The 12,653-nt window shown below is 31.8% G+C and overlaps 4 protein-coding genes and 1 non-coding gene across 5 annotated transcripts; 4 read left to right on the forward strand and 1 right to left on the reverse strand.

The window, feature by feature from the left end:
* Positions 1-5,613: 5,613 nt before the first annotated feature.
* LOC104768787 (rop guanine nucleotide exchange factor 5-like) lies at positions 5,614-8,313 on the forward strand. Its single transcript, XM_010492836.3, has 7 exons — positions 5,614-6,125; positions 6,223-6,339; positions 6,426-6,580; positions 6,665-6,739; positions 6,828-7,118; positions 7,190-7,561; positions 7,652-8,313. The coding sequence occupies exons 1-7, from the start codon at positions 5,813-5,815 to the stop codon at positions 8,183-8,185; spliced, it is 1,857 nt and encodes a 618-aa protein (XP_010491138.1). The 5' UTR covers positions 5,614-5,812; the 3' UTR covers positions 8,186-8,313.
* A 211-nt stretch (positions 8,314-8,524) lies between these two features.
* On the forward strand, positions 8,525-8,596 carry TRNAD-GUC (transfer RNA aspartic acid (anticodon GUC)). The gene has a single exon. It is a non-coding gene; the product is annotated as a tRNA-Asp (tRNA).
* On the forward strand, positions 8,566-9,302 carry LOC104768788 (uncharacterized). Its single transcript, XM_010492839.3, has one exon. It carries the CDS (start codon positions 8,695-8,697, stop codon positions 9,220-9,222), a length of 528 nt encoding a protein of 175 aa, XP_010491141.1. The 5' UTR covers positions 8,566-8,694; the 3' UTR covers positions 9,223-9,302.
* Positions 9,303-9,959: 657 nt separating this feature from the next.
* On the forward strand, positions 9,960-10,672 carry LOC104768790 (uncharacterized). Its single transcript, XM_010492842.3, has 2 exons — positions 9,960-10,424; positions 10,515-10,672. The coding sequence occupies exons 1-2, from the start codon at positions 10,067-10,069 to the stop codon at positions 10,529-10,531; spliced, it is 375 nt and encodes a 124-aa protein (XP_010491144.1). The 5' UTR covers positions 9,960-10,066; the 3' UTR covers positions 10,532-10,672.
* Positions 10,673-10,674: 2 nt separating this feature from the next.
* LOC104768789 (uncharacterized) lies at positions 10,675-12,515 on the reverse strand. The gene is made up of 4 exons (XM_010492841.2): positions 12,210-12,515; positions 11,636-11,699; positions 10,972-11,163; positions 10,675-10,876 (listed from the first exon to the last, which is right to left on the reverse strand). Exons 1-4 carry the CDS (start codon positions 12,354-12,356, stop codon positions 10,860-10,862), a joined length of 420 nt encoding a protein of 139 aa, XP_010491143.1. The 5' UTR covers positions 12,357-12,515; the 3' UTR covers positions 10,675-10,859.
* Between the last annotated feature and the right edge of the window lie 138 nt (positions 12,516-12,653).

Here is a 12,653-nt window from a genome sequence, read left to right on the forward strand (position 1 = left end):
GGCCAAGAATATTTTTTTAAGTAATATCATATAATTTATATTATACTGATATTTCATAAACACTACAAAATAATCATTTTTATAAGCAATTTAAAAAAATTACAGAAAAAGCGGATGTATAAGAAAATTATATGTATTTAAGTTAACATGAAAAGAAAAAAAAAACAATAATGGTGTAATACAAGAGAATCAAACTCAACTTTGGGGGTGTCAACTAGGCCTGGATATTCGGTTAACCATTCGGTTTCGGTTCGGTTGTGTTCGGTTTCAGTTAGTTTGGATATAGTAATATAATAACCATTTGGATATTTTAGAAACTTCGGTTCGGTTTATTTCGGTTCAGTTTCGGTTCGGTTAGTTGAAGAGGTAACCATAACTAACATAAATTATACTGAAATTAACCAAATAAACTTAATATAACCAAAAATAACCGAATATAACCGAGACAAACCAAAAATACATTACAAAAATACAAAAAGGGGAAAAATATTGATCTGATTTTACAAAATAGTATTTGATGTGAATTCAAAATAATAACATTTAAATATCTTGATTATTTAAAGTATTTAATTGTTTTAATATAAAAATAATTAATATTTTATATAGTTTTGCATAATATCAAGTATGTTATTTTTGGTATCTTCTAGGTTTTCGGATATTTCGGTTAACCATCTAATTATCGGTTTGGTTTGGTTCGGTTTCGATTAATTTGGATGTAGGATTTTACTAACCATTCGGTTATTTGAGGAATTTCGGTTCGGTTTTAGTTTAATTTTTTGATTCAGTTCGATTGGTTATTTGGTTACCGGTTATTTTGCCTAGCGCTAGTGTCAACAGCTAGAGTATTGCCAACTTTGATGTTAGAACTTTTGAAATTTTCATACATAAAACTGTATTTAAAGATTTTAACCATATCAAGTGACCTACCCTTTTTTTTACTGGGTCCGCCATTGGATCCCATTCATTTTTGTTTTAGATGAAAAAAAAGAGATAACTAAAAAATATTTGCATCCACTAAAATAGAGAGGAATAAATAACACATTATACATCCTAATTTCAATTTCTCAACTTCTTACTCAATTTAAATGACAATCATTTGATATATTCTACTATATTAATTGAGAAGTACAAATATAATATTAACATTAGAATGTGTAAAAAATTACAATGAAATGCCATTAGAAATAGTACAAACAAGGATAAAATCATTAAGGCTACTAAATACAATTACTCATCTAATTAAAATATTAATTGGCGTAAAACTAAAAGTTAGTGCAACTAAATACCGATATACTTGCACCTGAAATAAGACATCACTAGATCAGGACCCGCAGTGTACCGCGGGGTAAAATTATTTATAACTAAAATATTAAAATTATAAGTTGTATTTGTTGGTTAAATATGTTATAGTTATATAATAATTTTTAAATAAACCATATAATACCGCAATATAATTTATTTCTACATAATATTTATTTAATCAATTTAATTAGATATGTCTATTCTTTGATACCGACAGTGTTAACAAAATAATGAAATGGTGGTTTACCCTTGTAGCACCAAATTAATGATATTTTTAATTTATATAAATATCGATAAAACCCGTCCCGCTATATAACCTTGTCCCGAGATATTCTAACTCACACTATATCATCTTAATTTTTATTTTTTTATTGTGTATATATACAGTATAATATTTATCATATTTAACTTTTTAAAAGTTTTAAATATTTTCATATCTAACCTTTTAAAAATCTTTAAAATAAAGAATCGGAATAAACCAAATAAAAGTTTTTAAAGTTTGAATGTCTGATAAATCAAGCTTTTTACTCATTTATATTTGGAATAATTTTGGTCTTTTTTATAGTATGACTCTGAACCATTTCCCAATTTTTTTAGACGATGTGGGATATTGTACATGTATTTTTTATTCATCTATTGAGTAATATTGTATATGTCCGGTTTTTAAAATTTTAATTTTGTATTACATCATATGCAGTAAAAAATCATAATTTTTATTAACTAAATGTATTATAGAATAATTCAAGATAATTTAAATATAAATTCAAATTAAAAATGAAAGAGAATCATATATTTATGTTTGAATGAGGTAAATATTTCCTTATTTTTTTAAATCTTACTTATAATTAATTTTGAAGTTTTGGTAACTAATATTAAAATCAATTCATTAAATGTAAAATCTTTCCAAAAAATATTTTTGAGCAAAAACAGCTGCAAAAATACTAGTATAGATTATAGCTTCTCTCTCACACTCTTTCTCTCCCATTTTCACGAAGGTGAAAAAACAATAAGATGAAAAGCCCCATTAATGACATAATCTATAGTAATTATGTTTCGATATTATCATTAGAAAAAGTTTCACATAACTAACATATTTTATTATTGCTAAAAAAGGTTATGAGATATCCACTCAAACAAGCATAATCATTGACGACATACCCATCCGGTGAATAGAAGCAAAATACGGAATGATGATTTATCACTCTTCAAGTGGTAGATATAATTTTCAGGGAACTTCACTTATTTAACTAATTACTAGGATATATCCCGTGTTTTAAAGCACGAGTCAAAATTTAAAAAAAAATAATAAAAAAATATTTTTTTATTTTATTTTTTAAAAAAAATATTTTGTTTGAGGTAATACTTATTTTAAATTGTTATGTATTAGTCTATTTGACTACTAATTATTTCAGAATATTATAGTATTTTATTTTTGATGTATTATTACATTTTTATATTGTTTATTTGTTGTATTTGCATCATTATTTTGTGAAATAAAATAGTAATTTTAATATTATAATTCTAAGCAAATAAAAATTATTAATTTATCATCTAAATAAATTTAGTTATACCAATCCGCAATGCAAAAAATATGCATTTTATTAGTTATAAGTATTATATGAAAATTCCAAACAATTTGTAAATAAAATAAATTAAAGATGATAGGAGAATCATAATTTGAAATCTTAAAAAAATCTTTGAATTTAGTTATTAAAAATAATTGTATTGTATAGTTGGTTACAAAATCTTAGTTTTTAAAATTATGATTGGTTTATATATTTTTTAAAAACAATAATTAGTAATTTCGTACATAATTTATTAGAGAGAGAAAATATTTGTTTATATTTTTTAATAGTTGATCTGTGAGTGTTTTTTTAATTTTAATTAATTATATTTATTTAGTTTAGTTAATTAAGTTAAATTAATTTTTTCTAATAGAAATTTAATGTAATTTTTTACACATTTTAAGGTTAGTTTCATATTTTTACTTCTCAATTAATATAATAAGATTTATTTTTGATGTATTATTATATTTTTATATTGTTTATTTGTTGTATTTGCATCATTATTTTGTGAAATTGTATTTGCATCATTATTTTGTGAAATAAAATAGTTATTTTAATATTATAATTGTGAGCAAATAAAACTTATTAATTTATCATCTATATAAATTAAGTTATACCAATCCGGCAATGTAGAAATTAAATCACACATTTTCATACATTGAGTAATATTTCTTCGTTTTTAAAAATTCAAATCACAACATATACAGAAAATATGCATTTTATTAATTATAAGTATTGTATGAAAATTCCAAACAATTTGTAAATAAAATAAATTAAAGATGATAGGAGAATCATAATTTGAAATCTTAAAAAAATCTTTGAATTTAGTTATTAAAAATAATTGTATTGTATAGTTGGTTACAAAATCTTAGTTTTTAGGAGACATAACCAACTCATTTCTAACCACTACACTACGACTACATATCATTTGATTTTGTTAAATGTATTGTATATATATATGTAAACACGTGTGATTTGATTTTAACGACGGTTTGATGATCTGTAACATCCGTTAAAGACTGTTAAACCGCGGGTTAGAATTCGACAACAATTTAAAGATTAAATATTTTTAAGCCAACGATAATTAAATGAGGTATTTTTCTTCCAACGAAAAAAGACGAGGTATTAAACGTCTAAATAAAAAATAGATGAAGTATTTTTTGGCTTTTTTCCCTATTATTGATAATCAACATAGTAATTTATCAATTTATACTAGTGTAAATCGTATTGGTTTAGATAATCAACATAGTAATTTATCAATTTATACTTGGAGATATTGTCCTACATATGAGAGCATATCACAGGCCCACATGAGCTTTGCATGTCTCTTTAGATATTAACACCTAGCGGATAGCACACAACACATAATCATTCAGGGACCAAAATGGGATAAGACGAGAGGACGAGGAGAGACGGTACTTGGATTCATGATGGGGGAATAAGAAAGCACGAAGCTAAACTAGACAATACCAAAATATGTTGGACCCAAACTCTGTATCAAAGTACAAATAAAAGATATATAGTCGATCTATATGGTCGGGTCAATTTACTTTTACTTCAAACCTCTCAAGAGATTTTCAAATTATAAAGAGAAGAATATTTCAATCATGAATTCTATAAAGGTGTATAAGCAGCAGCAACTAATAAAAGTAGGAATACAATATACTAAAAACAAAAAGAAATGAGTTTGAAAACGGGAACCTATATTGAATGTACAAGGCGGGACGTGGAACAAACACGCAAGTACCTATAATAAAATTATTTTATAGATCGTTATCAATACCTTTAAATTAAAAAATTACAACATTTTGGAAATTGAAAAGATTTACGTGACTTGTGTTGTGTGTCCAAAAAAGTCAAATTGTTACCTTGGTAAAGTGAAGGTAATAATACACATACAAATTTATTTGAATTTTTAGATAACCACATCCCGGCCGTTTATGCTGTTAATAACAATTCGAACTTATATTCTTCCATACTACTTTTTATGAATACGTTTTACTTTATTTTTTACTAGTGATGAATAGTATCTTGCTTTATTGAAGTTCAAATTTTAGAACTGTTTGATGTGATTTATTAAAACAATAATTTCATTCAGTTAAATAAAACATCTTTTTCAAATCAAAGAATGTTCATAACTTAATATGATTAAATTAGTCATATGGATCACATAAGTCATTAAGCTACGGCTACCGCCCTACTTTGAGGGAGAGAGGCCTTAAAACGGCTACGAACTTTACAAACGATTAGCAAATGGGACCATACGTTTGAATGAAATCATCGTATAATTACTATATTGCATACTACAAACATCCATATTAACGGAAATGCCATTCCCTTTGCATTATTTTTTTTCTGACAACTAAGAAAAAAATTTGGCTGCATTTAAATCTCTCACTTAATTATCCTTTTTTCAACTCCTAAATCTTAATATCGGCACATTAAATTTTGGTAATCTTTCAAGAAGAAATGTCTACTCTATTTAAAATTTGTTTTTGGTACTATCAACATAATTTTTCTTTTCTACTCTGCATTTAATAATCTTGGTTTAGTTATTTGTTTTCACACATTGTTCAATAAATCTAGAACTGGAAATTCAAATTTATCTTAAACCCTTAAAAACATTATTGATTTAAACACAATGGGCATAAGCGTAATCTTCTTCTAAACCATACGAGAAAATTTGTCCGCCAAAAAGACAATTTAATGTTTTGAAATAAAAAGTCAAAATATATTATTACACCTCACTCACTCTCACTCTCTCTATCTCTGCTCGTGACTCAACGAGAAGGAAACAGAGAGCATAACTTTTAAACTCAGCCGATTTTTTTTTTTCAAATTTTTCACCTTTTCCTCTTACAAAAGCCATCTTCTTTTACCTTTATAACGTTATCTAAAGAAACCAGTTTCCCAAAGTTTCGAATTTTTGGTTTTTGAAAAAAATAATGGAGAGTTTAGTGAAGAGCTGCGCAGGGATCGAGAAGAAAAGAAGCAGTTTGACTCACTCGGTTGTGGAAGATGTAGTAACAACAGAGTCAAAGGAGAGAAGCACTACGAGCTGGGAGAGCTCCTCCTCCTCTTCCTCCGGCGGCACCACCGTCGCTTCGTCTTCTCCGCCACCTCCGTCGCAGATTCTTGGTTGGCCTATTAGAAAAGCTTCATTTCGAAAGAATTCTAAGGAGAATGTTAAATTAGATCATAAAACATCGACCCTTCACGATGATTCTGGTTTTAAAGAGAAAGAGATGACTATTACAGGTTAGTGTAGACAAAATAAAAATTGAAACTTTACAGGTTAGTTGATAATGTTCTTAAGATCTCACTTTTTGTTGATGTTGATCTGCTTTTGAAATAGATGTGGATATGATGAAGGAGAGATTTGCAAAGTTATTGCTTGGTGAAGATATGTCAGGTTCTGGTAAAGGCGTGTGTACGGCTTTAGCCATCTCCAACGCTATCACTAATCTCTGTGGTTAGTTAGAAAAAAAAGACTTATCTTGTGTTTGTTTGAACTCATGATACTACAAAGTGTTGAATTATACGTTTCTTGTTTTGTAGCTACTATTTTTGGGCAACTATGGAGATTAGAGCCGCTTCCGAGGGAAAAGAAGGAGATGTGGAGAAGAGAAATGGAGTGGTTACTTAGTGTTAGTGATCACATCGTTGAGTTAACACCTTCTACACAAACTTACCAAGACGGCAAAAAGTTTGAGGTAAAATGTTTGATTTTTGTAAACTATTGCAATTTGGATTAACTGGAGTTTTAAATGATTCAGTCTGTGGATCTTCTTCTTCAGGTCATGACTTTTCGACCAAGATTTGATCTTTTCATCAACCTCCCTGCTCTTCGTAAACTAGACAATATGCTTCTCGTGAGTTTCACTCAACCTTTCTTATACAAATGATCTTCTCAAGTGAAACCGTTTCTTGATTTCAGATATAAATTTATATTTGCTATAGGATATATTGGCGAGTTTCAAGAAAACCGAGTTCTGGTACGTTGATCAAGGGATTGTAGCTTCGGAAAACGATGGCTCAGCTTCTTTCCGCAGAAAGATTCAGCGTCAAGAGGAGAAATGGTGGTTGCCTGTACCTCGTTTAGCACCTAATGGTCTTACTGAAGAAGCAAGAACAGAATTGAATCACAAGAGGGAATGTGCAACGCAGATACTTAAAGCTGCAATGGCAATCAACAGCCTTGTTTTAACCGAAATGGACGTTCCTGATTCATACCTTGAAACCCTTCCAAAGGTTCTATATCTTTCATTCAGAACATCCTTATTAAACAATCCATTTATTCTGACATTATGGTTTTGGCGCAGAACGGTAGATCCTGCCTTGGGGATGTTATTTACAAGTACATAACATCTGAGAAGTTTTCTGCTGAGTGTCTACTTGACTGTCTTGATCTGTCCTCTGAGCATATAGCTCTTGATATTGCAAACCGTGTGGAAGCTTCGATATATGTCTGGCGCAGAAGAGTAGAAACAAAACTTGGAGTCAACAACAGTAACAATACTTCAGGCTCTACTACTCCGAGGTTATCATGGGATATAGTCAAAGAACGTATGGCTGCTGGTGACAAAAGGGGATTACTTGTGGAGAGATCTGAAACTCTCTTACGTTGCTTGAAACAGCGGTTTCCATCTCTAACTCAGACTTCTCTAGACATTAGCAAGATTCAATGGAACAAGGTCCAAAAAAACCAACCATTCTCTCTGTCTACATTATAAAGTAGCTTTGCTTGTTCTTACTTATATAAACTGTCCTTTTGAAAATTTCAGGATATTGGGAAATCAATCCTAGAAAGCTACTCGAGGACAGTTGAGAGCTTAGCATCAAACATCGTAGCACGAATTGATGATTTACTCTACGTGGATGACTTAACAAAACAATCAGAGTCTTCCAGTCTGTTGTCAAATCCAACGGTCAGCAGCATTATAGCTAACAAGAAAGTAGTACCAATCCCTTATCTAATATCAGCATCAGGAACTCCATACAGAACAAGCTTCTCAACAACACCAGGCTTCTCACCTTCATTGATTAGCCCCAAGAAAGTAGAGAGGAGGACACCTTACTCCAGCAAGGACATCAACAAAGTCAGTGAGAAAGGTGGTCTTCCTTCTCGAGGATTTGGAGTAAGAAGAGTCTTGAACAATTATCTTGGCATGGAATCAAAACTGAAAATATGCGTTAGTCCTTCAGATAATTCAGATACAGCTGTGATGAACCAAATCAGCAAAGAAGGTGAAGAAGAGAAGAAAAGAAACTCCACATCAGTACATCAAAAAGGTCCTCCAAAGTACACCGTCTCTTAAGACCTTTTAACAACTCAATAGAGACGAGTGTATAATAACAGATGCAGACATGGATTTGATTTGTTTGATATTATTATTACTTGTACTGTGTTTATCTTATTTCCAATGGTAAAGTGTCTACTTTTGCATACCAAATCAGACTAAAAATAGGCAAAAAACCAAAAAAAAAATATGGAAGCAGCCGTAACGAACATTCTCACCAAATTATTACCAAAATAAAGCATCCTCACCAAATCTGTTCTGGTTGGTTTACCAATTTATGTATTGGTTAACAACCAACAAAATAAAAGATTATAATATTCCAATATAATTCTGGTTTAGGTAACGTGTAACAACAAAGTCGTTGTAGTATAGTGGTAAGTATTCCCGCCTGTCACGCGGGTGACCCGGGTTCGATCCCCGGCAACGGCGATTCTTTTTTTAATCTTTGTTTTTATTTTCTTCCTTTTTTCCACCTTTATTTCATTGTCTCTCTCGGCGAGAATCTCTCTGATCTGTCGGAGAGAAACATGACGACGAGTATTCACATCACAGCTCTAGACGGAATCGTAAACGTGAACTCTCTCTTCACCCTCGCCGTATTCATCGGATTAGCTTGGAACCCAACCGATCCAAACAACAGCCTCGTAACCGACCCTAATTGCGTCCCAACAACTCGTATGGCTGAGAATCTCGTCGCCTTCCATGTCTACTCCTTCGCTTCGTTTCTTTTCTCAAGTCTCATAGCTCTAGGTCTCAAACAGGCCATGAGGCTTAACATAGCTTCTTCGTTTCACTTCTCTGCTCGGATCGATCCTGTGGTGTACTATGTGAACAAGACGGCTCTTAGATTTGGGATGGTTATTTCCGGTTTAGGATCGGTTTGTGGATGTGGGTTTCTTATGTTGGCTTTGATTAATGTTGTTCAGATCAAGCTTGGGACTTTGGGTTGTGGTGCTAGTGGTCATACTTATGCTGCTGTTGTCCCGCTTCTGATTTTGGTCCCTTCTGCTCTTTTTATCTATGTCTCTCTTATGTTATATGCTTTTACTCGTTAGAATTTGATACAGTTAGGATTTATGTATGTTTTGTATGATGATGATGTGATGGAAGAAATGAGAATGATTCTTATGCTTGATATGGTTCTTGTAAATCTTTTTGGTTTTGGCTTCTGATTTAAGTTTTGTTGATGTCTGAGTTAGGCACATGTGTGTGTTTTATCTGGAATATTAACTGGTGGATTCAAACTGATTCGATCCAAGGAAATGGGTGTGATATTATATGCTGGATTCTGATGCTTGTTTGGTTTGATCTATTCTCTTGGATTATTTGATAAAGCAGAGTTACTGTACAAAGGAAAACTTTTTATCCTCCTTGGAGTCGAAACATCAAAAAGAGAAAGTTTTGTGTCTTCTCATTAAGCTGATTGATTGGTTTCCTCTGTCATACTATCCCACTTGGCTCCGGAACTACTTCAGCTGAATTGTATGTGTAAATAGCTTTGGGGACTGAAGAAAAAGAATCTCATGTGGTGGTCATTGATCTTGTTCTCACTAAAGGCTCATAATACTACTGGTGTTACACAAGTGGTTGTTAGAAACAGATAAGATCATAAGGCCATTTTGAAGTTATCCTTTGGTTTGTGCTATTGGTTTGTCATGTAAAATCACCTCTTTGCTTTCTCAAAGGTTCAAATGATTAGAATAGAGACTAAGGGCAGCTGACCTTACTTTAGTTTATAATAACTCTGCACTATGAAGCCGTTAATGCGGATGATTAGGTGAAGTAATTACTATGTTCTTTTAGTGCTTCTTCCACTATTTCTATGTGGATTTTTTTTATCCTGCCAATTCCTACGGCCATTTCAATTGCTATAAAAATGTCAGGTTGCACAAGTAGTATATGCATAATCAAGTCTTGTTCAAAATGGGAACCCATGTTTTATCTCGCATTTTCTTCCTAGTTCTCTGCATCTACAGCCTTAGAACCATGGTTGATGCAGCTGGAGAATGCGGGCGAAATCCCCCAGATAGAGAAGCCATCAAGCTGGCTCCTTGTGCAATGGCTTCACAAGACACATCTGCGAAAGTGTCTCCAACTTGCTGTGCTCGAGTGAGAGAGATGGGAAAGAACCCTAAATGCCTTTGCGCTGTCATGCTTTCTTCCACAGCTAGGAGCTCTGGAGCAAAGCCAGAGATCTCAATGACAATTCCTAAACGTTGCAATATCACTAGTCGTCCCATTGGATACAAGTGTGGAGGTAATGATATAAAAAGCTTGTTTTAACTTTCCAATTTCATTGCAGATGCAATTTTGCTTATCAAGTGTTTGTTATTTTGTTCTCGTGCAGCTTATACTCTGCCTTGAAGCAGCAGACAGAGCAGTATACGTGATCTTCAAAACCAGTCTAAATTGGCACACGTTCACATGTGTATGACTTGTGTAGTTTCAATAAAAATTTGGATCAAAACGGTTGATTGATCATGAAATGATATGACTTGCTACTGAGATGATTGTGAGTATTTTAATTACTTGTTGTATGCGATACATTAGTCATAGATGCGGTCCATTAACATCCCTCTTTTAATATATGGGATTACAAAAGAAAAAAAGATGAAGAACTTATAAACAAAAGCCAAAGATCACACTGCATATGGCCATTGCGAAACTCAAGTGGACGACTTTTAGGTTGATCTTAGTAATACAAAGAACCTGCATTAATGAAACAATCCATCAATGAGTGAGAGTTATACGAGAATAATTAGATTACTGAGTAATCAAGTTATGATTAAGAAATTGGTGAGTACCTTTCCACCAATTTCCTCTGGAAGTTGAGGGGGTTGGGTCAGTGCGATTATCAGTTTCTTTGGACTCATGAGATGGAGAAGTGGATGACGAGCCATCAGTTCGTGGAGGTGAGTAGTGTTGCTGACCTCCATAGTAAATGGAGGAGCTGAAATAGGAAGCTTCTCTCTTTTCATGGCTGCTTCTGATCTCATCTTTGCAAACACACACCAAAACAAAGAAGAAGAAAAAACCATATCATCAACATCTTCTTACTTTTTTGACTTTTGAAGAAAAAGAAACAAAAAGGGGTAGATAATTTTCAGAAATAATTATCGCAACCAATACTTTTGTAAAACATGTTTTCTAAAAATAAATTCTTTTTATTACATCAAAATTTCTCTATATAAAATGATTTTAAATTTAAAAATATTGATCAAATTGTTTGATCTAGACAATGACCAATAAAAAAGAACAAAAACAGCTAGACAAAATGCTTGAGATTGATCTTATTCGGGGAAATTAGAACAATATGTATGCTACTTAAAATAAAATAGACAAATTGGAAAAATATGTTATCTCCTTCTTCTAAGTTTACTAAATTATTCATACACATTAAGATTTTTAATATCTTCAAAAATTGAAAAATATCTTACAAAAAAAACAAAAGGTATTAATATAAAATACCAGTGGGTTGAGAGATGCTGCCTTGGGATTCAGGAGCAGTGTGGCTTCCCTTCTTCCTTGCTACCTACATTGTGAAATGGCTTCACATTAACTACAAACTTTATAATAATAATAATAATAATAAAAACTGTATATATATACCACATACATTACACATATATATAGTTATATATATGTATATATATATATATGCACCCATAATTAAGAAGATACATGCATGGTTCTGATAGTTTCTATGCGTACTTGTCGTGTAGCTAGTTAGGAAAATTCTTTATGACTTTTGTTGTAAGCCTTATCTGTTCCCAAAAAAGTAACACAAAATCCGTATCCATGATAGTTCACCAATCACCATTTAGATTTATTCGAGTTGATATATATGAATAATGTAAAATTCAACAAAATTACAACTGAACTCTATGAAATTCGTTACACAATCGCTATATATGTTCATTAAGCGAAAGATCATCAAACATGTATATATGCACATCACATACTAATTAACATTTAACATATACATACATGCATAGACATATATATCTAAATACGTTTGTGTGAATGATTAATGATAATATACCGGAGGAGGGAAGATGGAGTCGAGTATAGTTGAACAAGAAGAAGCAGAGCTAGCTGATCCTTTCGGACCAAACAGATGATCAAATGAAGTGGAAGACGATGATGATGATGATGAACCAGCTTTGGTACTTTTCTTGACGATGTCCATTGATCGGTATATGTGTTAACTAATTAGTGTTTTTTTAATATAATAATGGGAGCTTTCAAGAGAGTGAGAGAGAGAGAGAGATGGAGATGTTTGAGTTGTTGAATGAAATAATGATAAGTATGTGTTTGATGGATATGATGATTTCGTAGTTTTTTTGGTATTTTGCCCTAACGCCCCAACGGTCTGTTTATATATATAACCAACCAACTTCTTCTGATGGAGAAGGAGATGGGTTCACGTGATCCCCACGTGGCTCTGCCGCCGTCTTCAGCTCTCTTCTCACTTCCACGTGTCTTC

This window comes from Camelina sativa, chromosome 20 (assembly GCF_030686135.1).
Source record: "Camelina sativa cultivar CO46 ecotype springtype chromosome 20, ASM3068613v1".
Taxonomy (NCBI): domain Eukaryota; kingdom Viridiplantae; phylum Streptophyta; class Magnoliopsida; order Brassicales; family Brassicaceae; genus Camelina; species Camelina sativa.

Excerpts from the sequence above, each read along its gene's own strand:
- LOC104768790 (XM_010492842.3), top strand. The coding sequence starts at position 10,067 with ATGCATAATCAAGTCTTGTTCAAAATGGGAACCCATGTTTTATCTCGC.
- LOC104768789 (XM_010492841.2), bottom strand. The coding sequence starts at position 12,356 with ATGGACATCGTCAAGAAAAGTACCAAAGCTGGTTCATCATCATCATCA. Across the intron at positions 11,700-12,209 it reads ACTCCATCTTCCCTCCTCCG|GTAGCAAGGAAGAAGGGAAG; the intron begins GTATATTATCAT and ends TTCACAATGTAG. Across the intron at positions 11,164-11,635 it reads CAGCATCTCTCAACCCACTG|ATGAGATCAGAAGCAGCCAT; the intron begins GTATTTTATATT and ends GTGTTTGCAAAG.
- LOC104768788 (XM_010492839.3), top strand. The coding sequence starts at position 8,695 with ATGACGACGAGTATTCACATCACAGCTCTAGACGGAATCGTAAACGTG.
- LOC104768787 (XM_010492836.3), top strand. The coding sequence starts at position 5,813 with ATGGAGAGTTTAGTGAAGAGCTGCGCAGGGATCGAGAAGAAAAGAAGC. Across the intron at positions 6,126-6,222 it reads GAAAGAGATGACTATTACAG|ATGTGGATATGATGAAGGAG; the intron begins GTTAGTGTAGAC and ends CTTTTGAAATAG. Across the intron at positions 6,340-6,425 it reads CGCTATCACTAATCTCTGTG|CTACTATTTTTGGGCAACTA; the intron begins GTTAGTTAGAAA and ends CTTGTTTTGTAG.